Source organism: Pleurodeles waltl, chromosome 1_2 (assembly GCF_031143425.1).
Source record: "Pleurodeles waltl isolate 20211129_DDA chromosome 1_2, aPleWal1.hap1.20221129, whole genome shotgun sequence".
Classification (NCBI taxonomy): domain Eukaryota; kingdom Metazoa; phylum Chordata; class Amphibia; order Caudata; family Salamandridae; genus Pleurodeles; species Pleurodeles waltl.
The window spans coordinates 1,175,168,336-1,175,195,685 of NC_090437.1; the positions used below are offsets into that span (position 1 = coordinate 1,175,168,336).

Consider the following 27,350-nt stretch of genomic DNA (forward strand, 5'->3'; position numbering starts at 1 on the left):
CTGGTTCTGGAAGGTGGGAGAAACTTCTAGACTGTGGCTTTAAAGTGCAGGGAATTCCCTGCCTCTCCTCTCCTAGCTCCAAGCTGGTCGGAGTGACAATATAGGGTTGTTACGCTCTTTATGTAAGTACAGGACACAGCCTATTCAGATGTAAGTGAGGCTGTGTCCAGCTCCTCTCTTACATCCTGTCCTACATGGCCTATTAGGTCACATCCGAAACTCCCATTTTGTTTGGCTGTCTAGGAGGAATACATAAAGCCCAACTGCCAACTATGTGTGATCAGAGACAGGCTGCAGGCACCAAACGGCTAAGGCTAGAAAATCCCAACATTCTAATAGTGGCATTTCCAGAATTGCTATTTAAAATCCAACTTCAGTATAGGTTTGGGATTTTAAATTGTGATTCCAGAAACATGAAGGAATTTTGCTTCACATTAGGAATTTACACTTATAGAATGTATCAAGTCAACTCCAATGTTATCCACTACTAGGACATATAAAGTTTAAAGTACATGTCCTACTTTTTAAATACATTGCACCCTGCCCTGTGGGCTGTCCAGGCCGTGCCCTGGTGACTTATATGTATTAAAAAGCAAGGTTTAGGCCTTGCAAGAGGGTTACTTAACTAGGTGAATGGCGGTTGAAACGGCACTTACAGGTTCTGCAATGACAGTCCTGAGACAGGTTTAAAGGGCTACGTAAGTAGGTGGCACACTCAGTGTGCTGCAGGCCGACTAGTAGCATTTAATTTACAGGCCCTGGGCACATGTAGTGCACTTTACTAGGAACTTAAAGTAAATGAAATATGCCAATTGGGGATAAGCCAATATTACTATGGTTAGAGAAGATAATACAAGCAATTTAGCACTGGTTTCCAAGGCCCAAAAAATTGAGGAGGAGGGCAAAACGTTGGGGAGAAGACCAACCTAGGGCTGACAGGTCTAACATCCTAGTTACTCTTTACATTTTACATGGTTGATTTTGACCTTGAGCAGGACAGACAAAGTATTCTCTGGCTATTGCCTGCACAGGCAACCCTTAAAAACTTAAAGTATGGTTTCAGAGTCAAGGATTCAAAAACTAAACTGGCATGTCCCTTTGGTAAAAATTCCAGATGACCAGCTGCAAATGGTTCCTACTGGATCTAGTCACTGTTGTATGAGCACTTGGACATCTTATGAACTACTATCCTAAAATTATTCTTGATTCCAGTTGTATCTCGGAAACAAATGTGGTTCTATGTATCTAATTTGCACCGTAGGCAATCAATTGTTATCTCAGCTGGACATATAGGTCCTTATTTCCAGGAACACATGTGAGCTCATTCACAGAGCTGTAGTAATCCCAATTTAGGAGCAAGGTGGTGTTTGTACGTCTAAATCAGAAGTACAACATAAGCCATACTACCACACATCTTACCTGTACAAATTTAACCAGGCTAATATGCTATTTTAGGAGCAGAAAACAGAGAATAACAGGTAGAGGTGCAGGACAGCTTAACATAAACAGAATTAATGAAAAACATATTCAAAACGTTAATACTTAATTTATGTGTTCATACCTTGAAGTGAATGATATCTTCATCATCAAGAAACAGTGCCAGCTCTCTCCAATTAAAAGACGCCTTTTCTCTGTACACACTCAACGGACCCTTTGGGAAATCTGGCAGCAAAGGGTCAGGAGTATCTTGGGAGGAGTTTGCTTCATTTCTACTGCTGAAAGATGAAGGATTCATTTTGAGACCAACGTCTTCTCCCACCTACAAAGATAAGACAAAACAAATGTGAAGAAATAAGGTAGCAAACAGAAAACTAGCTACAGATATATGAAGAGTATTATCACCACAACACATGCATGACAGACTACATAACCTAGATGGTGCGGGTTCTCCAGGGCAAGATAGTGGCATGGACACTCTGCAAGAGAATGTGTTATGCCTGAACTCTTGTTTGGTCACCCAGGTGCTGCAGTAGGTGAGTCCCTTCAGACTGGATTCAGCTGTTTGTGACAGAGGGTGGATTGATAAAAACCGTCCAATAATTCAGGCACTGTTGTGCTTCTTCCAAAATTACGAAGGGTTATGTTGACCTAAGCACTGAGTTGTGGCGAAGAAAGATCCTTTGGCTTGCTGTGTCTTAGATGCATTCTGGATTGCCCTACAGCCTGGAAAGCTCTCGACTGGCAGGAAATGGAAGGCGTGGAAGGAAGTGATTGGGAAGCTGCTGGAAATGGTGCCATTCCTTGATAGTGCCTCACAAGTTAAAGCAACAATGTTGCAGGGGGTGAACGTGAATAGCATAGCTCTTTGGAAACAACTGAGGGTCTCAGAAGAGGCAACATTTTTTACATCTCCCCTTTGCTTGAATTAACTTTCTACAGTTTCTAAGCTTTTTTACCACTGCCACAAGAAAGTGGTGAGGAGGTGGCTATTTGTCAAATTTGAAGGCTTTTTAAAGATTGGAGGTTTGACGAAAAGGTAAAGTTTTGACGCTTCTCCTGTCTTGATTAATCTGTTATAAAGCAGACAGCAGAGGGGAAGAAGAGAGGATGTTGCCTTCTTTTGTAAGCATAGATTGATGAGCCCAGAGTTTAGTCAGCTGGCAGACTCAAAAAGCCTGAGCACTAGTGAACCTGAACATCCTAAACAGAAATTAGTTTCCATGGGCACTTGTGCCCTTCAAATCAAGTGATAGAGACTGTAAGTACAGGTATGCTGACAAGGAAAACAAGAGCCAAAAGAGACAGCCCCGATGACCCTCCCTGGAAGCAATGTTGCAGCTATAACTGCTGATGGTGGAAACTCCTGTCTTCTGTCTCTAGTTTGTATAAGATGAGTATGATGGATGTGGACAGGGTCTAATCAGAGAAAGAGCTGGACTCTGTGCTGGGGCCGAAAAAAAGAGCTTATACGATTAACTGGGCTACTACTGAAGGTATCTAATTCCAAGACAGGTGCCCAGCCACAACAGGAAATGAGACAAGCTAAACAAGCCAGGCTTATAGAAGTGGCTGACACTCAGCACACTGAAATGTTGCACCAGCTGTAGATGACTCTAATAAAACAGGGTCAAAAGGCCATATGCAGGACAGGATTCTCGGGTGTATCATTAATGCAGGCTGCATGTAGTTGGGTGACAGCCCCGCTCTCCTGGGTATGCAAAAATGGCTTAACAATGCCATAACCAAAGCAGTCAATAATGGCTGTACAGAAATGTTAATCAAAGTCTACCTCCATGGAAGGGCTGTCTGTGGAGGCTAAATACTGTACTTCAGTTAGATCTGCAAGTCGTTACTTAGAAGGAGGAGAGATCCTAAATGAGGGACTGACAGCTCTTGAAGACCAATTGCTGCAAATTTGATCCCCAATCACCCTAATAAGAATGCACCTCTCAATATTGAGGACCTGCTGCAGGACATTCCATACCTTTTGAGGCACTGGAATTGAGAGAAGAAGGTACAATGTTAAGTAGTCAACAAGCCCATGTGAATGGTCAAGAAACTGCTGCAGCAGGCATGCTGCAGCCCATCCCACTACTGAATGAATGAACAACCTCTGAACCTACTTCACTCTTAGGCAGGGGTGGGGAAGAAAGTGAAGGGGAGGCAGGCACAGAGGTAGATGTAGAAGATGAATATGAAGATGTTGTGGATTGCAATGTGGATCAGCCACAGCCTTCTAATGGACAGAAAGGCTTTTTGCAATTGATACTGAAAGATACTAAACATAATCAGAAGACAATGGTGACAGAAGTACATGGCATAAGGGCCACACTGGAAGCAGTTGATTAAAGAATAGCACTGTTTCGCAGTAGTCTGGTACAGTTAGAAAGGGAAGCAAGCAAAAATGTAGATTTGATGAGATTACACTGGCCACAGCCAAGCTTCAGAGAAAGAAAGAAGACCTTGCGAACAGGCCATTGCTCTGCAATTTAAGAATTGCAGGCATATCAGAAGGAACAGAATTTAAGTCTTCTCTTACGTACATTATGAATGCATTGATCAACAAGGTGGTCCTGCACAATGATATACATCAAAATATGACTATTATTGAAATGCATCGAGTGAGTGCCATTCCAGATCAATCAAAATAAATCTGAACCTTGCACGTTTTAGCCTGCTGTTCAGATTATCTGATAAAAGAGAAGATTCTTACAATGACATAAAACTAACACAGTCTTTAAAGCTATGGCTGGGTTCATGTTTTCAATTTTTTGGTATATGCTATTTGAGACTGCACAGTGCATTATCCGTACTTTAGTTCCTGAAATTAGGTCACTGTGGGGACAGGCACAAATTATTCAACTGGATCACTTGAAGGTTTTGTGGAAGAGGAGGTATATACTGATGCATACAGCAAATGAAGCATAGACTTCTGTTTTGCTTGCACAATGAAGGAAGGTTGATGGCTGGGCAGGCAGTAGTCATTTAAGGAGCCTGATGGGTGCTTAAACAAAGCACTTGTGCCTGGGTATGACCGTATGCATGTCACTGCATCAGTCGAAGGGAGGAATGGGTGACTCACCTCCCACTCGGATGGGGGACAAGGCCCAGAGTCTGGAGGCGGACAGGAGGGACCTCAGAAGGGGCAGGGTGGAGGGCTGGGAGGGGGAGGACAGGGGAAGGGAAGGGAGAGGGACAAAAGAGAACACTGAGATAATAAGAATTAGTTCCCTCTGGTAAAAGTCTACAATAAGATCACTTTCAGTCACATTTATATGGCAGTTGTTCTTTGGGTCACAATTAGGGATGGCATCACTTAATATTCTTCACTGGAATGTCAATGGTTTAAATACATGTAGCAAACATCAGCAGATCAGATTTGAACTGGACACATTTCCATGTAATGTTATCTGTCTACAAGAGACACACCTATCATATGCAGACAGTGCTTGGTTTCAGCAGTTGGGTCTGACTTCAGTTAGATAAGAGAGTCACTACAGATGTCCTTAGGAAAAGTTCACAAGGTAGAGGACTTGGAAAAACCTCTGGATAAAAATATTTTTTTTTGCCTTGGAATTGGCAAGTTGGCTGAAGTAATATATATTGTGCAGTGATATTCATTGCCTGTCAGTTAATAACCCTTCTTGACACAATCGGCTTCCCAAGTTCAGAATCTCTGTTAGGGTCCAGGGATTATAAGATGTGTGGGTGTTTAACCACAAAGGAGCAATCATTGATGGCTTAACATTTTACTCCCACCCATATCTGCAGTATACTCTTATTGATTCTTTTTTCGCCTCATAGAATACTATTAATCAATATAATATACAATGACAAATTAGCATATTCACTGATCACTCCCTCCTGCAGCTGTCTATAACATAGAGGTCAACAAACAGAGTAAGTTGATGGACGTTTCCTTGCCATTTGTTGCTTGAAGAAGAATTCAGGTCTTTCATGAAGTATAGGATTTAAGAATTTATAAAGTTCAATCAATATACATCTAATCCTGGGATACTGAGGAACACTTTTAAGGTCACATTATGGGTAGCAATTACTAGCTATATGATTAGACAACAGAGGAAGATTAAAGAGACAAGGGCTATATCAGAACAAGAGATGGCTCTGTTACGTTGTAAATTTGTTAAGGCAAAACAGAATCATTTACCAGAGGCTTTTTCTATTACTTTACAAACACTGCAAGTTAAGACCCATTTAGTTAGGGCATGGAGGCAGACAAATACACAGCAATACCTGAAACATCCCACTTCTACGTATGAGTACAGTAAAACAGTTGGACAAATACTAGTTTATAAGATCAGAGAGCGTCAATGGGGGATGAATAATCAAGGGATGGTGGCGGCAGAGCTGGATGCTATTTAGAAGTCTTTCAGCAGTTTTATAAGAAACTATGCTTAGGGTTGACAGTAGCCATACACGGGCTATTTGGAGAATATACTGTTTCTATGTTTCTAGAGCAGAATAACAAACTGATGTTTTAGGATCTGGAAAAAATGCACTGAGAAATACTCCTGGGGTCTCAATTTAGAGTAAGATTTAATCACAGCTCAGACGTACCTTCTTCGCGTGAGGGTGTTTTTATCTGCTGTCAGGAATAGGATCTGGACTGAGGCATTTATTGCTTTATTGAATGCTAGTTTTCCCATGCTGGTGGCGCAAGCGTCTTGCATACCTAATTCCTTTATGGCCTGGCTTAAGTATTCTCCCCATGCACCTTTCATGTTGCTAAATTGTTGTTTTTCAATTTCCAGCTAGCATAGGTTGTTGATGGAACCCCTCTCAGAGGCCCGCAGCCTCCAGCATAATTTAATAAAAGCACTCTTGCTATCAAAAGATTGATTTTTTAGACCAAACTCAAGTCGTACCTGGGTAGTTGAGGCCAATTTTGGGATGCTAAACACTGCTTTATATATTTTTTTTTAATTTCGATTGGCTAGCAGTTAAATGATGTTTACCAGTCATTCAGTGTTCCAAATAGACTCCAAGATATTTATATGTAGTGACCACCTCCACATTTTTGCCTTCTATAAACCAAGTATGTGACTTGAATTTGGAATCCACCAGCCTGACCACTTTTGTTTTGTTTAGATTTAACTCTAGGCCTTGGACGTCCATATACTTTTTCAAAGCATTCATACTGTGTTGCAGGCCTCATTGTTTTCTGGCTCAGTAAAACAATATCGTCCACATATTGTAAACACCCTACTTTCTCTGAGGCCAAAATTGGCAAGTTAAATTAGGAGATGGTAGTAGAGTTACAAACAAAATAGCCACGAAGAACGGTCTAAAGCAGAGATGTGTTTTGGCTGTAAGACTGTTTAATTTATATCTGGCAGATCTTGCTGGAGCCCTAACGCAGGACAAGCTTGTATATAGGGCTTAATAGCTTTCTTGGGATTCCTCATTTGTCCAGTTTTGACCACAGGCTACCTAGATGGACTCGATCAAAGGCCGACTTGAGGTCTACAAAACATGCAAACAGCTGTGATTTTCTTTGCTTAGCCTTCTCTACTAGGAGACTGAGAACTGTTAGGTCCGTTGCCTGCTCTAAACCCTGTTTGTATTTGTGGAATCAGGCTATTTTTCGACTCACGTTTGTAAGTGCTGGAGCAGGCACCATGCATAAAGCTTAGTTTTTACGTCAACACAATAAGCCTGTAAATTGTTGGTATAGCTGGGTTTCCACTCTTGTAGATTGTTTGACAGATGTTACCTTTCCAAGACTCAGGAATGTGGTTGGTATGGAAAGGATCATTGAAAAGTGGTGCAAAGTAATAGGCCCAGTAAATTACATCTCCCTTAAAAAGGGCATTTGGGAAACCGTTTGGGCCCTCAGCCCCTTCTGGCTTAATTTTCTTTAATAGTTTTGTTAGTTGTTCTGGGTCCACAGCTAATACTTCCTTGCTTTGCTGGTGAATAGAGGGCATGTCCTTTCTCTCCTGCTGCAGCTGATCACCATTCTATACTATAGCTAATTGTGTTACTTTTACGGGCTGGCATTCACCCTCCTCCTTAGTTTCAGGAGCTCCATACATTGTCCTAATATCGGATTTCCATATGCCCCCCTAAATGTCCCCATTATGATGTCTTGACTTTCAAAGTGTTAGTCCATTGACCAATTGCCAGAATTGTTTGCTGTTGGGTTCTTTACTTGACAATAGAACCTTATTCCACAAGCTCTCCTGGTAACTTCTTTTTTTCTCTCCAACAGTCTTTCTGGTATTTCGTGATGTAGATTTGTTTATGCTCTGGCCTTCATTTATCACCTTTGCCACTTTCCTTGTTACCTTAGCTATCTGCGATTTTTGATTACCTAACCCTTTACTATACCAGACTTGCCTTCCTCGGCCCTTATTTTTATTTGTGCTGTTTATGATTCTTAGCGGCTGAGTCTTAACTGGAAATTTTGTCAGCAGTCTTAATTAACTTTGCCCAGGAATTTTCTAGCTCTCTTGTTTAAATTTTTCCTTTTTCTTGAGTTATGCGTGACTGAGGCAGCTATTACTTCATTTGTTACCTGCAGCTAATTGGTCCTGCGTGTGATACAGAAAGTTTAGGGGAAGTGATCACTCTCTGTTCTGGGCCAGATTCAGAATTGGCACACCTGTGACAAGGCTGAGTGACTTATCAATGTGTGATCCCTTGTTGAGCTTTTCCTGGCAATTAGAAAAGTGATTGATGCTGGTTTATCCTCCTTAGAGTTCCTATTTAGGAGCCTTAAACCCAGTTTTTCCAGCTGCATTCTAAATTTACTTCTGCAGTGATGATTACCTCTTTTTTTGCTACCATTGCAAAGATCTGAATTAAAATCCCCTGATATAATGAAGGTGGCTTGATGATACTGCTTCCGCAACATTTTTATTATTTTACACAAAGTTTCCATTTTCCCTCCTTTATTATCTTTGCTTATACATTTATAAGTAGCACTGCATTTTGAGTAGGGCCACCCTGCTTGGGGTCAAATTCTATTACTTGAATCCAGTTTTCCCCTACGTCCATTTCTTCTGTGACCCAAATGAATTTCGCAGAGCAGCATGTAGACAGGTCCCTCCTTGGAATGTAAGTATTTTGACGTTTTTCTTGCCGGAAGCTGGCGCTCTGTATATCGTACCACTGGGGTTGGCTCTGACCTCCAGGTTTCCTAGGCCAAGATAATGTCAAATTTCTGGAGAAACTCCCTTGCATCCCCCTTTTGTAACAGGCTCTCAAGCCCATTGGTATTCCATGAGCAAATATTAAACACGATCCCACTCTGTTTCCATTTTACTTATTTCCTTGTCAGGACCAATTAGTGCCTTGGTTTTTAAGGGGCCCAGGTATTTCCTGAGTTTTGAGGGCCCAGAAATCTCGGTACTCCTGCTGCACCTGGCCCGGATAGACCTTGCCTGGGAGTTTCACTACTATTAGTTTCTCAAAATTCCTTGGGTTCATTACTGTTTCAGACGCATCTCTAAGAACTGAGCTCCCTCATATTTTTATGGCCAGCAACAGCCCTGGGTAACAGGAGGTTCTATTTTTCTTTTTGTAGCTCTATTCCCAACGCACTAAAGATGGCCTGATGAGTTTGTATTTGCTCTACTAGATCCGGTGAGGCCCAAGTTGTTGCCATTCCCTCTTGGTTACTTATGTAGGGATGAGTGTTAAATTCTATCGACGTCAGATTAGCCAACAAAATATGTGGGAGCTCCTCAGTCCCCCTTATCAACTTTAAGATGATTCCTCTATTTAAGATGCAAAGCACACCAAGTGAGGTATAATTTGGAATTGATAGCAATTGATTTGTCATGGACCCTGTGTCGATACCTCCAGCTCAGCTGGATTTGTCCTAGGGAACTCTTGGGTTTGAGCCTGATGGCCCTCATCCGGCTGATGGATTTGCCCATGGTTATGGGTTCGCCATGCTGTTTCGTCTTTACATACTTTACTGTTTCTCTTCCCTTCATTCACAATCGGATGTTCCAGGCTTAAAAGACGATTTTGCTGCTCCTTGTCGCATGGCACAAACCTGGCATCCTTAAGATTTTCAAGAGTGATATCTGTGTGCTTAACGCCTTCTTCATCCTGATGTATTTTTTATATTTCACAGTTGTCCGTTGATCTTTGATCTTTATCGTCTCCTGTTGGGGACTGGGCTGAAACGTTTGGCGGGGAGGTGATTGACTTACTTGAGGGGCTTACAGCTGTAATCACTCCTTGTATTTCCTCCTGTAATATTTCATATGCCTCAAGACTTTCCTTTTTTGCTTCTCTAGTTCCAGAGACCACGGTATTTCTGCGCTGTGAAAATAATTGCAGTATGCTTTGCTGCTGCACCATTTTACTATTCTCCTGTGCCTTTCTTTGCCTTTTTCCCCTTTTGGTAGGTGCCGGTTCCCCTACTCCCCTATCCTCTGATGCATGGTTCGTCTTTTCCAGGTTGCTATGTACTGCCTTGCAGGGCTTGCTTCACTGCTAATCACTGGTTGCCTACTTGTCCTGGGAAAAGTGGAGTTTGTTGGCCCATTAAGGTCCTTGCATACGTACGTGCCATTTGGATACAGTAAGTTTTTTGCGTGCATTTTAGGATCAGGAGTCTTTCCAATGGTCATGCTGCTTGGGCCCTAACCTCCAACATGATGTCATTAAGAATCAAGAAGAAGGTCTGAAAGTGCGCACTAACACGTGAGTTGCTGTGTGTACTTATGTTTTTGAGCTCTGTGTATCAAATCATTGAGTGCTTGCAGCTTCATGTCTATGCCCACTATATTTTCAACCATTATGCTGAGAAGGTCTACTATAAGCTCTTGTTTGTTGGCTTGGTGGCGGATTGCTGTGGACATTGCAACCATAGTCAACAGGAGCACCCCCGACATGCAGGCAAGGACCACGGGGTCTGTTGTTCCTAAAATTTCCTCTGCTTTTTTGTTCTGCTTTGCAGGCCTTGTCGCTCCACCTGGCTTTGCTGAGTCAGTGGCGGAAGGTGCCACATGCTGAGGATTCTTCCTTGAACTTGATAAAAATGTGAATTCGATATTTGGTTTTTCCTTTACCGGTTATTGCTGCTGCAAGCTAAGAACGGGCTTAGACTGGTTGTGGCTGACTGTGGTGTTATCCATTTGACTCAATGCCTCTTGCCACAGGGCAAATAACGGTACCAGCGGATTTCTGATCTGGAATACACTGTCTTCGTACATGACTGAGTCAGTTTCCTGAAGTTCAATTAAAGGTTGATCCTGTTTTTTAGGGAAATCCGCCTGTACAGAGTGAATGCCTTGTTCTGGTTTTAGGCTTAAATAGCCCCAGTTACTAAAGTTTAAGGGAGAAAATGACTCCTGTGTTCTGAACTTTCATCTGCATTATACCTGGCGTTGCTGCAGCTGAGCGCTGGGACTTTGCCTTGGTATCCAACTCCTCTTGCTTATTTCCTTCAGCAGTGAGGGTATTTACACTTCCTACTACAGATGACATATCTCCTTTCACTGGGGCTGGACTGGCACTCAAGGAGTTTGCTAGCTCTGCATTTTGTATCACTAGAAAATCTGTGAATTTGTATCCCTCTTTTTTTGCTGTGGCTATAATTCTGCCTTTCTCAAATGTCTGCAGTTGCACAGGAGATTTTAAGTCTTTGACGGCATCATCCAAACATATCACGGAGTCATTGTTTGGAGCTCTTAGCCTTGATCTTTTTTGTAGCTTTTTACTTCCCCAGCTTGGGGCCCCCCTTGGCTTTCCAGACAACATTGCAATTGCCTGAATTTGCTGGTAGCACAGTCCCTGCGGTTTGGTGATTGAGCTTCTCCCCCATATCCCTTACCAGTCAGTTGGCAGCTGATAATGCTGTGTATAGTTTGCGTTTCGCTGTTCTTTTTAATGTTTGTGTTTGGCTGGCTATTTCGCTCTTTGATGCACTATCTTGCGCTGGGGCCCCGTCTTCCTGCTAGCCACCTGTGTACCTATGCCTTTAACTGGGTGGCCAATTCAGGAAGGCATTAGTTAACCCCTAGAGGGCATAACCACATGAAAAGAAAACGGTAGAAAGTAATGCAGTGCAACCATATAGTAAGCCCCTAAAGGACATAGGTGGTCATTACAACCTCGGCGGTCTTTTAACAAGACCGCCAAGACCGCGAGGGACCGCCGTGCGGAAGACCGCCAGTAGTGGTGGTTTGCCGCTCGGCGTATTATGACCGTTGGCTGCCCTCTGTCGTTTTTTCCAATGGAGAGCCGCCAACAGCCATACTTGCAGGCGGCGGGGAAGTGGAGGTTGCTCCACCTCCACCGCCACGCCAACAGAACACCGCCCAGCTAATCACGTCCTGTGATTCTGCGCGGCGGTGTTCTGTTGGCGGTGTGGTGTCGGCAGAGCTGCCCCCATGGCACCCGTCCCCTCCCGGCGGATCGACGAAACAGGTAAGTCGATCGTCCGTGAGGGGAGGGGGGAGGGGGAGTGTTGTGTGTTGTGTGCGTGCATGGGGGTGCGTGTGTGTGTATGTAGAGTGGGTGTGTGAGTGCGTGTATGCTTGCGGGGGTGTCGTGTGTATGGGAATGAGTGCGTGTATGTCTGTGGGTATGTCTGTATGGATGTGTGCGTGTATGTTTGAATGTGGGTGTACGTGTCTGACTGTGTGTGTGGATGTTGGCATGTATGTCGGTGTGTGTGCGTGTATGTGTGTTGGTGGTGCCTGCGTGCATGTCGGGTGTGTATTTGTAAAGTAATGTAGGGGGTCGGGGTGGGGGGGTGGCAGGGATGGTGGTGGGTGTAGGGGAGGGAGTCGGGGTGGGGGAGACCCCTATCAGTGCCAGGGAAGGAATTCCATGGCACTGATAGTGCTTACCGCCATGGATTTCATGGCGGTTCCTACCGCTGGAAATCCACGGCGGTAAGCCGGGTCAAAATACCGGCAGCGGGATTGTCACAGCCGCCAGGCTTGAGACCCAGGTCTTCCGCCCTGGCGGGCGGAACGGAGAAGCAGGGGATGAACATAATACCCAAAAAAAGACCGCCAGCTTTAACACCGTCCGCCAGGGTTGTAATGACCCCCATAGTGCTTTACACATTTTCTGAGAGAACAGGCCTACTGCAACAATATTACAAACAAGCCTCTTAAAACACAAACTACTCCCATCTGTAAAATAAAAGTTTCAGCCATGAGAGAGCTTAAACAGACACTGAATGGTGGGAGGGGTTATTATTTTGGGATCCCCACTAACCTAGTGTGGGGACCCAGCGATGGTGTAGACAGAAAGAAAACATTGCTGGGAACATTTCTGTGGTGCTCCTATCGTCCTAGGACCACCACAGGCTGAGTTATGAGCAAAAATGTTTTCTAAAGGTAATGGCCTGCAAAGCATTATGGGTCAAGCTTCCTGATTGCAGTGAATATTGTAGTATCAGCTTTCCCACTGTGTCAGGTGAGATGCTTTGATGATTTCTGTGTTTTTTACGTAAAGCATTTATCAATTACATTTGCTTTTGTTAAAGCTTTGGAGCGTGAAAGGATGGGCTAAAAGAAATGACTAATTAGGTAACAGTGTGAATAATGTGACCAGCACTTCAATACAGCCAATGGAGTTCACACTGTTCTGTGCTGTTCGTGCTGTAAGCGCCATGGAGCACAAAGATGAGAGACAAAAGAAAAAAATTGTTCGCCCACGCTGAATTATATTGGCAATTTTTTCTTTTGTCTCTCCTCTTTGTGCTCCATGTCGGCCATGTAGACTGACCATGTTACATGTTAACAAAAACTGTGCCAAAGCAGGACTAAAGTAAAGCATTTACCAATGACATCAAGGGATTTTTGAAAGGAAAGCCCATGAACGAGTGAAAGTGATGGACATGAGATGGGCATTGCTAAAAGCCCACAGAATATTTACAAAAGGACGAAAAGTCTGCTTGATCTAAACGGTACTTTTAGAAAGTGTGAATTTTCTTGTTCTCATTTGGTGCCTGTAGCCTGTCTCCTGCGCCACATGACTACATGTGGTGGCAGTTGGTCTTTGTGTTTTGCTTCCAGACAATGAGACAAAGGATGAATAGGTGTTGTCAGGATGGGCCACCTCTGTACTTACTACACTTGTACATCACAAAGACTTGGCCTCAGCACACTCACAAAGGGTTTCACTCTAGTGTTGTGTGCCCCCAGACAAGCTGGGGACAGGACAGGGAGGAAGGAAGGAAATTCCAGACACCTTTGAGGGTGGAAAACTCTAGAAGCTTCTCCAACTTCAAAGCACGCACCAAGTATAAATACTGGATCCTGAGATCAAACTCTTCAGATCACTTCTGGACCTGCAGAACAGTCAGAAGAAGGCCTACTGTGCTGCTCTGCCGCAGGAAAGACTGCTCTGCTGCCCTGCTAAACTGCTACCTGAGTGAGAAAGACTGGACCTACACCTTGAACCCCAGATCACCAGGGTGACTCCAAGGGCTAGTTGGCTGGCCTCCTGATCAGAGCATCAGGGACAGGAAAGACTACAACCATGCTGAACCCTGCACCTGGACTCTGCCTGCTTTGAGTCCTAACCACCTCCATTCCTGGTTCCTTGTGAGCGGGGTATAAGGTGCTTTACCAGCCCAGAACTGCTTTGCTTTGCCAGTCTCACCAGAACTGGTGCAGCGCAACTCAAAAGCAACGCAGCTCTTCAAAGCCTCTAGTCGGAACTGACCCAGCGCAACGTAACCTCAATTCAAGACCTCATGAGAGCCCTTGCAACTCACCAGAACTACTGCTACATGACATACCTTCAATACAGACCTTGCATTACTTCTTGAAACTGCCGCTGCACAGAGCAACGCTCCACAACTAGGATTTAAGGTACAGTGAGACTAACTTGGCCCCTGTATCCGGCCCATGCTCCTTCGAGGTCGGCCTGAATTTGTGACTTTGTCCTGGCGTGACCAGATGGCCACAGTTGGCGTTTTGTGCTTTTAAGCAGTATTTGAAGCAGTATAACCTTTGAAATTGCTTGTCCCCGGTTCTACTGATTGGATGTTTGTAATTTTGGTGTCAAATCAGCTAATAAATTGTACTCTGTTGTGGTGTGAGATGCTTCTTGTATTATGTTCCACTGTATTACTGTTTGTGTGCTGCATAAACACTTAACACATTGACTCTTCTAAGTTAAACCTGACTGCTTTTGTGCAATCTACCATAGGATTAAGTACAGCTTGTCTTTCACCCCGACAAGGATTGCCATTGGTGCTTGACCAGGTTTTCACCCCCCTCAACCAGTAACCCAATTTCCTACATGCAGAAAGGCTAGTGTGTGGTAGTAAATGAGATTGTGTTAAATTCTAAAACAGGTATCATGTACATAGGAGAGGAAACTATATTCCTTATCTCTTGGGTGTAGTAAGTGCCAGTGGTCTCCTATGCCATGATCTTTCAGTAAAGTTTCTTAATATTTCTCTATATTTTGTGTTTAGTGTGTCCAGCGGACCAGACCTGTTATATATGGGTCCCAGGCAATGTTCCAAGCTTCACCCATCACCACTTTAGTGTGACTGATTTCCATAAACCGCCTTGAGAGATGTGAAAAAAGGTTGCCTTGCCACGATTAGGGGCATAGATGGAGCCCACTGTCATTGTGGTTTCCATGGTCTTTAACTTCACAAAGACATATCTGCACATTGGCTCTGGCCAAACTTTGCCTATGGCATATGAAAGTGATGTCCAAAAGAGAACAGCCACCCCACAATTTTTAGTGACGAGACTGCGGCCTGGAAAGAGTTAGCATTCCCATCAAGAAGGATGCCACTATTCTACCAACTAGTCTCTCCTAAGCTTGTCTGATTTAGTTGTAGATAGATGGGTCAGTCTCCGGGAGGAGGGCAATATTAAGTGTTTATTGACTAGTTAGGTAAGGATTTTTTTTTCACTTAATGTAATGTGTCAGTCCATTGACATTAGGGTAAACAATGCAAAGGTTTTTGGGGGTGATATTCTCATCAGTGTGAGGACCATTTTGGGAGTCACTAGTGGGCAATGCAAGTGCAGGAATTGACCAAAGCAGGGAAAGGGAGCATGAGAATATATGTCTGGACTTAGCACCCCATTGATGTAGGTCATCTGAAAAAGATGCACTGTTGTATGAATGGTCACACTGACTAAAGCGAAGTCGAGTGCCTTTACCTTCTCAAGAGAAACGAAACAGGGTGTCCACTTCCCCCTCTTACTCTCATAGCACTAGAACCACTTGCAGAGGCTATTCGGCAATGTGAGCAAATTCATGGCATTCATGCGGCTGCCGGCTACATTAAACTCTTACTCTAGGCTGATGACATCCTTCTCACACTCCGTGACCCTGAAGCCTCGACCCCCTAACTAATAACCCTAATTTCGGGGTTTTCCAACCTCCTCTGGATATAATATCAACTGTTCGAAGAGCGAAGCATTGCAATCACAAAATGCCTGAGTAGAAGATCCCATTCTGACTTTTTGATACTTAGGTATCCAGGTCACAACAAGCCTGGAGGGGATGGTGGAGGCCAATTTACAGCTGCTGGTGGCACAAATGGACCGCAACTTCCACAGTGGTCCTTCTTACACCTCTGCTTGTGGGGTAGAACCCAAGTGGTAAAAATTGTAGCAGCTTCCAGATTCAATGGTGGGATAGTATATGTACTATCTTGCTTACCACCTCTATCAGTTGGGATACTTTATGTCCCCAGCTGTCAATCAACCCCCTTCACCAGGGAGCACCACTCTGGTCTAACACAACCCTTAGAAGAGGCCATGACACTTTCTACTGGCAACAATGAGCTAAGAGAAGGATCGTGACAATAAAGGACATTTACGATACAACTACCAATAAGATGAAGACCCTTGAAGCCCTCTGTAGGGACTTTTCCCTAAGGTCGGTACACTATTGGAAATACTGCCAATTGCGCCATTGCTTACACAATGTGCTCAGTGTTGGCCCAGGGGCCCTGTAAGAGCCCTTATTAGGAAGTACTTACTTAAGTGGGTCACCTTCAGGGCTGCAACCTCCAACTTATAACAGATTATATTTGACTCACTATATTCTCATAGTATTAGCACTGAGGCAGGGCAGCACTGGCAGGCCTACGTGTTGAATATACTGATAAAGTTTGGTCGGACTTGCTTGATAATCCAGAGGGAGGCATGATTGAAGTTTTCCTATTTTATAATTGTACATGACTGGTACTGGTCCCCGTACAATTTGAAAAGGGCTCATCTACTGTTCCATGACAACTGCTGGCAGTGCCAGCAACCTAGCTGTGACCTTCTCCAAAAACTGTGGTCCTATACCTAATTACCGTGCTACTGGACAGATGTATGGAAGATACAGTGAAATACTAGCACCGCTCACTTTATTGCATCAGCCAAATTTTCTGTCTTACAAGATGTTCTAGAGGTAAATTACAGTTTTATTCATTGGAGGAGGTGGATATCGACGGCTTTAATGGTCGTCAAGGTGTGCATCCTCGGGCACTGGCATCTGAGACACTTTCAAAACACCAAGAATGGACAACCAAACTCTTTTGTTTAGCCACCTACGAGGTGCATATATAAACTTCAGGACAAACTTACCCAGTTTGAAGATGTGTGGGCTACGTTCATAAGATTAAACAAACCCTACCCCCTATTCTTTGAGGGTAAAGGACAGTTGTCAGCTTACTCAGTATGGTCTTTTTAATGTGTCTTCACACCCCATCCGCATTACTGGGACTCAAAAGGAGAAACAGATTTAAGAATGACAGACCGTTTCCACAAAACACAGACTAGTGTTTTGATGGACTGACTATGGAGGAAGTGATGGGATGAGGAGGGGCATTGGTCTTTGTTCTTGACTTATTGCTGTGTGCTAAATGCTCTTTACTATTTACTCCTTGCTCTTTACCTTTTATTGTTCACACTCTAAAACCTGTATTAGTATTGACATATACTCTTCCAACTATCCTTCTTTATATTATGTTTTACCACCCATCTTCTGCTTTTGTTTTTCTCTTATTATCAAGCACTTATGTGCACAGTTCTTGGTAAACATGTGTAAGGAAATGCCTCCTTGGCATGGTTACCCCCTGACTTTTTGCCTTTGCTGATGCAAAGTTATGATTTGAAAGTGTGCTGGGACCCTGCTAACCAGGCCCCAGCACCAGTGTTCTTTCCCTAAACTGTACTTTTCCACAATTGGCACAACCCTGGCACCCAGGTAAGTCCCTTGTAACTGGTACCCCTGGTACCAAGGGCCCTGATGCCAGGGAAGGTCTCTAAGGGCTGCAGCATGTCTATACCACCCTAGGGACCCCTCACTCAGCACATGCATACTGCCTCTCAGCTTGTGTGTGCTGGTGGGGAGAAAATGACTAAGTCGACATGGCACTCCCCTCAGAGTGCCATGCCAACCTCACACTGCCTGTGGCATAGGTAAGACACCCCTCTAGCAGGCCTTACAGCCCTAAGGCAGGGTGCACTATACCACAGGTGAGGGCATATGTGCATGAGCACTATGCCCCTACAGTGTCTAAGCAAAACCTTAGACATTGTAAGTGCAGGGTAGCCATAAGAGTATATGGTCTGGGAGTTTGTCAAACACGAACTCCACAGTACCATAATGGCTACGCTGAAAACTGGGAAGTTTGGTATCAAACTTCTCAGTACAATAAATGCCCACTGATGCCAGTGTACAATTTATTGTAAGATACACCAAGAGGGCATCTTAGAGATGCCCCCTGAAAACATACCCGACTCCCAGTGTAGGCTGACCAGTTCCTGCCAGCCATGTTGCTGGCCACATGTGGAGAGTGCCTATGTCACTCTGTGGTCAGGAACAAAGCCTGTACAGGGTGGAGGTGCTTCTCACCTCCCCCTGCAGGAACTGTAACACCTGGCGGTGAGCCTCAAAGGCTCACCCCTTTTGTTACAGCACCCCAGGGCATCCCAGCTAGTGGAGATGCCCGCCCATCCGGCCACTGCCCCCACTTTTGGCGGCAAGGCTGGAGGAGATAATGAGAAAAACAAGGAGGAGTCACCCACCAGTCAGGACAGCCACTAAGGTGTCCTGAGCTGAGGTGACCCCTGCCTTGAGAAATCCTCCATCTTGAGTTTGGAGGATTCCCCCAATAGGATTAGGGATGTGCCCCTCCTCCGCACAGGGAGGAGGCACAAAGAGGGTGTAGCCACCCTCAAGGACGGTAGCCATTGGCTACTACCCTCCCAGACCTAGACACACCCCTAAATTCAGTATTTAGGGGCACCCCAGAACCTAGGAAACTAGATTCCTGCAACCTTAACAAGAAGAAGGACTGCTGACCTGAAGCCCTGCAGTGAAGACGACAACTGCTTTGGCCCCAGCCCTACCGGCCTGTCTCCGAACTTCGAAGAAAACTGCAACAGCGACGCATCCAACAGGGACCAGCGACCTCTGAAGCCTCAGAGGACTGCCATGCAACCAAGTACCAAGAAACTCCCATGAACAGCGGCCCTGTTCAACAACCTGAAACTTTCTTGCAACAAAGAAACAACTTTAAAGACTTCACGTTTCCCGCCGGAAGCGTGAGACTTTCCATTCTGCATCCGACATCCCCGGCTCGACCTGCGGAAAAACAACACTACAGGGAGGACTCCCCGGCGACTGCGAGCCCGTGAGTAGCCAGAGACGACCCCCCTGAGCCCCCACAACGATGCCTGCAGAGGAAATCCAGAGGCTCCCCTTGACCGCGACTGCCTGTAACAAGGGACCCGACGCCTGGAACCAACACTGCACCCGCAGCCCCCAGGGCCTGAAGCAACCGAACTCCAGTGCAGGAGCGACCCCCAGGCGACCCTCTGCCTAGCCCAGGTGGTGGCTACCCCGAGGAGCCCCCACTGTGCCTGCCTGCATTGTTGAAGTGACCCCTGGGTCCTTCCATTACTTCCTATACAAAACCCGACGCCTGTTTGCCCACTGCACCTGGCCGCCCCTGTGCCGCTGAGGGTGTACTTTCTGTGCCTTCTTGTCCCGTCCCCCCTGGTGCCCTACAAAACCCCCCTGGTCTGCCCACTGAAGACGCGGGTACTTACCTGTTGGTAGACTGGAACCAGGGCACCCCTGTTCTCCATTGAAGACTATGCGTTTTGGGCACCTCTTTGACCTCTGCACCTGACCGGCCCTGAGCTGCTGGTGTGCTAACTTTGGGGTTGCCTTGAACCCCCAACGGTGGGCTACCTTGGCCCCAACTTTGAGACTTGTAAGTGTTTTACTTACCTGCAAACTTAACCTTTACTTACCTCCCCCAGAAACTGTTGATTTTTGCACTGTGTCGACTTTGAAAATAGCTTATTGCCATTTTTACAAAGACTGTATATGATATTGCTTTTATTCACATTCCTAAAATATCTAAGTGAAGTACCCTACACTTAAAGTATTACTTGTAAATCTTGAACCTGTGGTTCTTAAAATAAACTAAGAAAATATATTTTTCAATATAAAAACCTATTGGCCTGGAGTAAGTCTTTGAGTGTGTGTTCCTCATTTATTGCCTGTGTGTGTACAACAAATGCTTAACGCTACCCTCTGATAAGCCTACTGCTCGACCACACTACCACAAAATAGAGCATTAGAATGATCTACTTTTGCCACTATTTTACCTCTAAGGGGAACCCTTGGATTCTGTGCACACTATTTCTTACTTTGAAATAGTATATACAGAGCCAACTTCCTACAACATGCTATGTTTCTTACATCTATTATGAGTATATACAGTTATGGCCTGGTCTATTGTTATGAACATCTTGCATTATGAAATAATAAAGAATGATTACAACAAAAAAAACAGACTGTGTATCGACTTCCTTATACTCCTAGCCATCTGAACATCTCAAACTACAATATAAACTCCAAATGCTCCCGATGTTCGATAAACAATGTTGATTACTTACATATGTTTGTGACTTGCAATGGATTAAGGACATTCTTGAATGACATTGCATCTAAACTATCTTAAGCACATAAAAGTACATAATACTGACCCCTATTCTGTTAATGTCATGAGTCTTAGCTATTGGATTCTGTTGGATTGGGCCCTTTTTGCAGGGCCATCCCCAAAGGTCTTGCCTCCTCCCTATTTTTTATGAGCTGTTTTTGTTGGCTTTAGGACTCTGGGCCTCTGCTGACCAGTGCTGAAGTGCAAGTACTCTCTGTCTAAATTTTATTTGTGACTGGTTTATCCATGATTGGCACATCTGATCTACTTGTAAGTCCATAGTAAAGTGCACCAGAGGTGCCCAGGGCCTGTAAAGCAAATGCTATTAGTGGGCCTGCAGCACTGATTGTGCCACCCACATGAGTAGCCCTGTAAACATGCCTCAGACCTGCCAATGCAGTGTCTGTATGTGCCATTTTTACTGCCAGTTCAACCAAACCTTCCCTTTTACTACATGTAAGTCACCCCTAAGGTAGGTCCAAGGAAGCCCCATGGGTACAGTGCAGTGTATTTAAAAGGTAGGAAATTATTATTAGCTTGTTTTACATGTCCTGATAATGAAATACTGCTAAATTTGGACGTAAACACGTGTTGGCTGTTTGATGTTGTTGTGATGACCACATATGGAATCTTTCTGATGTGATGAACATTTATGAAAACCTCGCACAAGAATAAAGAGACTGAACTCTGTTTGGATTATATATTGATTCTCTGAAGACCAAGAACCTAACTGTACAGACTCTTATCTTATTTCATACGAGTGCCCTGGCCTTTTGAATCATATTACTGCATTAGTCTAACATACATTCAACACTTCCTAATATTTAGTCATTGATTACTACATTTCATTAACATTGGTGGCCATTCTTCGTAATCACATTTTCAAATGCGTGCATTATTTTTCTACATTATTTTATTTTCTACATGAACTTATTATTCAAAATACATAAACACTCATTAATAATTTTTATTAAGACACCTGCGCTAGCACAGACTAGACAGTGATGAATTGAAATGATTAAGGATCCAATAGCTCTAGAATGGTCTATGCTTGTTTTCTTGAATGGACCATGACTAACCATAGCTTCGGTTTTAGAGATAGATTTGCCTTATTCGTGTCAAGGTGTAACCATGATCGCATTTTGGTGCAATACACTGAAAGCCAGGGGCAGCAAGGGTGAAATTTATGCCTCTTAGCATTATGCACCTTGTAATGTGTGTCAAAGGTTACCAGTTTCCAAGGCAAAAGAAATCATGTATCACCCCAGACATATTCTCGGCCTATTAACTTCTGAATATTGATTGCTGTCAGTTACCAAGAGGCTGGGAGAAACAGCATTCCCAGGACAGGTGCATTTCCCCTGACCAAAATGTGTTATGCTTCAGGAAATAAAACACAGAAACCTCTCTGAAGGTAAATGTGCAGTGCGCATACATGTCTATCTCGTTCTCACTGTATCTCTGTATACATGTAACTACGTGTTTAAGTACGTGCTTGCCTTGATATACTCACTGTATCAGTGGTCTCTGGATCCATAAATCTTCATGATGTGTGTATGTGGTTATGTATGTATGTTTGTCAAATGCACATATTTGCAGATACTTACAAATGCATTTACAAAGGAGTTTTTGACACGGAGAGCCGGAGTGAAAAATCAATGACCAAAGGTCTGTTTATTTTTGCTGCAGCAAAGAGGACAGGTTTACCACTGGCATCCCAGCCCCGAAGTAAAGTGTGCTTGTGTAAGGAAATGCCTCCTTGGCATGGTTGCCCCCTGACTTTTTGCCTTTGCTGATGCTATGTTTACAATTGAAAGTGTGCTGAGGCCTGCTAACCAGGCCCCAGCACCAGTGTTCTTTCCCTAACCTGTACTTTTGTATCCGCAATTGGCAGACCCTGGCATCCAGATAAGTCCCTTGTAACTGGTACTTCTAGTACCAAGGGCCCTGATGCCAAGGAAGGTCTCTAAGGGCTGCAGCATGTCTTATGCCACCCTGGAGACCTCTCACTCAGCACAGACACACTGCTTACCAGCTTGTGTGTGCTAGTGAGGACAAAACGAGTAAGTCGACATGGCACTCCCCTCAGGGTGCCATGCCAGCCTCTCACTGCCTATGCAGTATAGGTAAGACACCCCTCTAGCAGGCCTTACAGCCCTAAGGCAGGGTGCACTATACCATAGGTGAGGGTACCAGTGCATGAGCATGGTACCCCTACAGTGTCTAAACAAAACCTTGGACATTGTAAGTGCAGGGTAGCCATAAGAGTATATGGTCTGGGAGTCTGTCAAACACGAACTCCACAGCACCATAATGGCTACACTGAAAACTGGGAAGTTTGGTATCAAACTTCTCAGCACAATAAATGCACACTGATGCCAGTGTACATTTTATTGTAAAATACACCACAGAGGGCACCTTAGAGGTGCCCCCTGAAACTTAACCGACTATCTGTGTAGGCTGACTAGTTTTAGCAGCCTGCCACAAACCGAGACATGTTGCTGGCCCCATGGGGAGAGTGCCTTTGTCACTCTGAGGCCAGTAACAAAGCCTGCACTGGGTGGAGATGCTAACACCTCTCCCAGGCAGGAATTGTCACACCTGGCGGTGAGCCTCAAAGGCTCACCTCCTTTGTGCCAACCCAGCAGGACACTCCAGCTAGTGGAGTTGCCCGCCCCCTCCGGCCAGGCCCCACTTTTGGCGGCAAGGCCGGAGAAAATAATGAGAATAACAAGGAGGAGTCACTGGCCAGTCAGGACAGCCCCTAAGGTGTCCTGAGCTGAGGTGACTCTAACTTTTAGAAATCCTCCATCTTGCAGATGGAGGATTCCCCCAATAGGGTTAGGATTGTGACCCCCTCCCCTTGGGAGGAGGCACAAAGAGGGTGTACCCACCCTCAGGGCTAGTAGCCATTGGCTACTAACCCCCCAGACCTAAACACGCCCTTAAATTTAGTATTTAAGGGCTACCCTGAACCCTAGAAAATTAGATTCCTGCAACAAGAAGAAGGACTGCCCAGCTGAAAACCCCTGCAGCGGAAGACCAGAAGACGACAACTGCCTTGGCTCCAGAAACTCACCGGCCTGTCTCCTGCCTTCCAAAGATCCTGCTCCAGCGACGCCTTCCGAAGGGACCAGCGACCTCGACACCCTCTGAGGACTGCCCCTGCTTCGAAAAGACAAGAAACTCCCGAGGACAGCGGACCTGCTCCAAGAAAAGCTGCAACTTTGTTTCCAGCAGCTTTAAAGAACCCTGCAAGCTCCCCGCAAGAAGCGTGAGACTTGCAACACTGCACCCGGCGACCCCGACTCGACTGGTGGAGATCCGACGCCTCAGGAGGGACCCCAGGACTACTCTGATACTGTGAGTACCAAAACCTGTCCCCCCTGAGCCCCCAAAGCGCCGCCTGCAGAGGGAATCCCGAGGCTTCCCCTGACCGCGACTCTTTGAACCTAAAGTCCCGACGCCTGGGAGAGACCCTGCACCCGCAGCCCCCAGGACCTGAAGGACCGGACTTTCACTGGAGAAGTGACCCCCAGGAGTCCCTCTCCCTTGCCCAAGTGGAGGTTTCCCCGAGGAATCCCCCCCTTGCCTGCCTGCAGCGCTGAAGAGATCCCGAGATCTCTCATAGACTAACATTGCGAACCCGACGCTTGTTTCTACACTGCACCCGGCCGCCCCCGCGCCGCTGAGGGTGAAATTTCTGTGTGGACTCGTGTCCCCCCCGGTGCCCTACAAAACCCCCCTGGTCTGCCCTCCGAAGACGCGGGTACTTACCTGCAAGCAGACCGGAACCGGGGCACCCCCTTCTCTCCATTCTAGCCTATGTGTTTTGGGCACCACTTTGAACTCTGCACCTGACCGGCCCTGAGCTGCTGGTGTGGTGACTTTGGGGTTGCTCTGAACCCCCAACGGTGGGCTACCTTGGACCAAGAACTGAACCCTGTAAGTGTCTTACTTACCTGGTAAAACTAATCAAAACTTACCTCCCCTAGGAACTGTGAAAATTGCACTAAGTGTCCACTTTTAAAACAGCTATTTGTCAATAACTTGAAAAGTATACATGCAATTTTGATGATTTGAAGTTCCTAAAGTACTTACCTGCAATACCTTTCGAATGAGATATTATATGTAGAATTTGAACCTGTGGTTCTTAAAATAAACTAAGAAAAGATATTTTTCTATATAAAAACCTATTGGCTGGATTTGTCTCTGAGTGTGTGTACCTCATTTATTGTCTATGTGTATGTACAACAAATGCTTAACACTACTCCTTGGATAAGCCTACTGCTCGACCACACTACCACAAAATAGAGCATTAGTATTATCTATTTTTACCACTATTTTACCTCTAAGGGGAACCCTTGGACTCTGTGCATGCTATTCCTCACTTTGAAATAGCACATACAGAGCAAACTTCCTACATTGGTGGATCAGCGGTGGGGTACAAGACTTTGCATTTGCTGGACTACTCAGCCAATACCTGATCACACGACAAATTCCAAAATTGTCATTAGAAATTGATTTTTGCAATTTGAAAAGTTTTCTAAATTCTTAAAAGACCTGCTAGGGCCTTGTGTTAGATCCTGTTTAGCATTTCTTTTAGAGTTTAAAAGTTTGTAAAAGTTTGAATTAGATTCTAGAACCAGTTTTAGTTTCTTAAAAAGTATTCCAACTTTTAGAAGCATAATGTCTAGCACAGATGTGAATGTGGTGGAACTCGACACCACACCTTACCTCCATCTACAGATGAGAGAGCTAAGGTCACTCTGTAAACTAAAGAAAATAGCAATGGGCCCCAAACCTACCAAAGTACAGCTCCAGGAGCTTTTGGCAGAGTTTGAAAAGGCCAACCCCTCTGAGGATGGCAACTCAGAGGATGAAGATAGTGACTTGGAGGGAAATTCCCCCCCTCCAGTCCTACTTAGGGAGAGCAGGGCTTCTCAAGCCCTGACTCCACAAATAATAGTCAGAGATGCTGGTTCCCTCACAGGAGGGACCAACAACTCTGAAATCACTGAGGATAACTCCAGTGAAGAGGACATCCAGTTAGCCAGGATGGCCAAAAGATTGGCTTTGGAAAGACAGATCCTAGCCATAGAGAGGGAAAGACAAGAGATGGGCCTAGGACCCATCAATGGTGGCAGCAACATAAATAGGGTCAGAGATTCTCCTGACATGTTGAAAATCCCCAAAGGGATTGTAACTAAATATGAAGATGGTGATGACATCACCAAATGGTTCACAGCTTTTGAGAGGGCTTGTGTAACCAGAAAAGTGAACAGATCTCACTGGGGTGCTCTCCTTTGGGAAATGTTCACAGGAAAGTGTAGGGATAGACTCCTCACACTCTCTGGACAAGATGCAGAATCTTATGACCTCATGAAGGGTACCCTGATTGAGGGCTTTGGATTCTCCACTGAGGAGTACAGGATTAGGTTCAGGGGGGCTCAAAAATCCTCGAGCCAGACCTGGGTTGACTTTGTTGACTACTCAGTGAAAACACTAGATGGTTGGATTCAAGGCAGTGGTGTAAGTAATTATGATGGGCTGTACAATTTATTTGTGAAAGAACACCTGTTAAGTAATTGTTTCAATGATAAACTGCATCAGCATCTGGTAGACCTAGGACCAATTTCTCCCCAAGAATTGGGAAAGAAGGCGGACCATTGGGTCAAGACAAGGGTGTCCAAGACTTCAACAGGGGGTGACCAAAAGAAAGGGGTCACAAAGACTCCCCAGCAGAAGGGTGATGAGACAACCAAAACTAAAAATAGTAAAGAGTCTTCTACAGGCCCCCAAAAACCTGCACAGGAGGGTGGGCCCAGAGCCTCTTCACAAAACAATGGGTACAAGGGTAAAAACTTTGATCCCAAAAAGGCCTGGTGTCATAGCTGTAAACAGCATGGACACCAAACTGGAGACAAGGCCTGTCCCAAGAAAGGTTCCACTCCAAACTCCCATCCAGGTAACACTGGTATGGCTAGTCTCCAAGTGGGATCAACAGTGTGCCCAGAGCAAATCAGGGTCCACACTGAAGCTACTCTAGTTTCTGAGGGTGGGGTGGATTTAGCCACACTAGCTGTCTGGCCGCCTAACATGCAAAAATACAGACAGCAACTCTTAATTAATGGGACTAGAATAGAGGGCCTGAGGGATACAGGTGCCAGTGTCACCATGGTGACAGAGAAACTGGTTTCCCCTGGCCAATACCTGACTGGAAAAACTTACACAGTCACCAACGCTGACAATCAGAGAAAAGTACATCCCATGGCAATGGTTACTTTAGAATGGGGAGGGGTCAATGGCCTGAAACAGGTGGTGGTCTCCTCAAATATCCCAGTGGACTGTCTGCTTGGAAATGACCTGGAGTCCTCAGCATGGGCTGAGGTAGAGCTAAAAACCCATGCAGCCATGCTGGGTATCCCTGAACTGGTGTGTGTGAAAACAAGAGCACAGTGCAAGGCACAGGGTGAAAAAGTAGAGCTGGAGTCTGGAAAAATGGCCCAGCCTACCAAGAGAACAGGAAAGTCAGTTGGGAAACCAACTGCAACACAGCAAAAGAAAGGGAACCTCTCTTCTCAGGAAGAAGTTCTGCCCTCTGAGGGAACTGAGCCTTTGGAACTTGAACCTTATCAGGTTGAGCTCTTAGGCCCAGGGGGACCCTCAAGGGAAGAGCTGTGTAAGGGACAAGAAACCTGTCCCTCTCTTGAAGGCCTTAGGCAGCAAGCTGCTGAAGAGTCCAAAGGCAAGAAAAATGGAACACATAGGGTCTATTGGGAAGATGGGCTCCTGTACACTGAGGCCAGAGACCCCAAACCTGGTGCCACTAGGAGAGTGGTAGTGCCTCAGCTGTTCAGAGAGTTCATCCTAACATTGGCCCATGACATTCCCCTTGCTGGACATTTGGGACAAACCAAGACGTGGGAGAGGTTAGTCAACCACTTCTACTGGCCCAATATGTCCAACATGGTTAAGGAGT

The 27,350-nt window shown here is 45.1% G+C and overlaps 1 protein-coding gene across 1 annotated transcript in view; it reads right to left on the reverse strand.

The window, feature by feature from the left end:
• Nucleotides 1-27,350, reverse strand: part of ACOX3 (acyl-CoA oxidase 3, pristanoyl) — a 496,146-nt gene that overhangs the window by 451,219 nt on the left and 17,577 nt on the right. The window contains exon 2 of the mRNA XM_069203423.1: nt 1,562-1,759. Coding sequence (XP_069059524.1) covers nt 1,562-1,735 — 174 coding nt within the window. The 5' untranslated portion in view covers nt 1,736-1,759. The remainder of the gene's footprint in view (nt 1-1,561; nt 1,760-27,350) is intronic.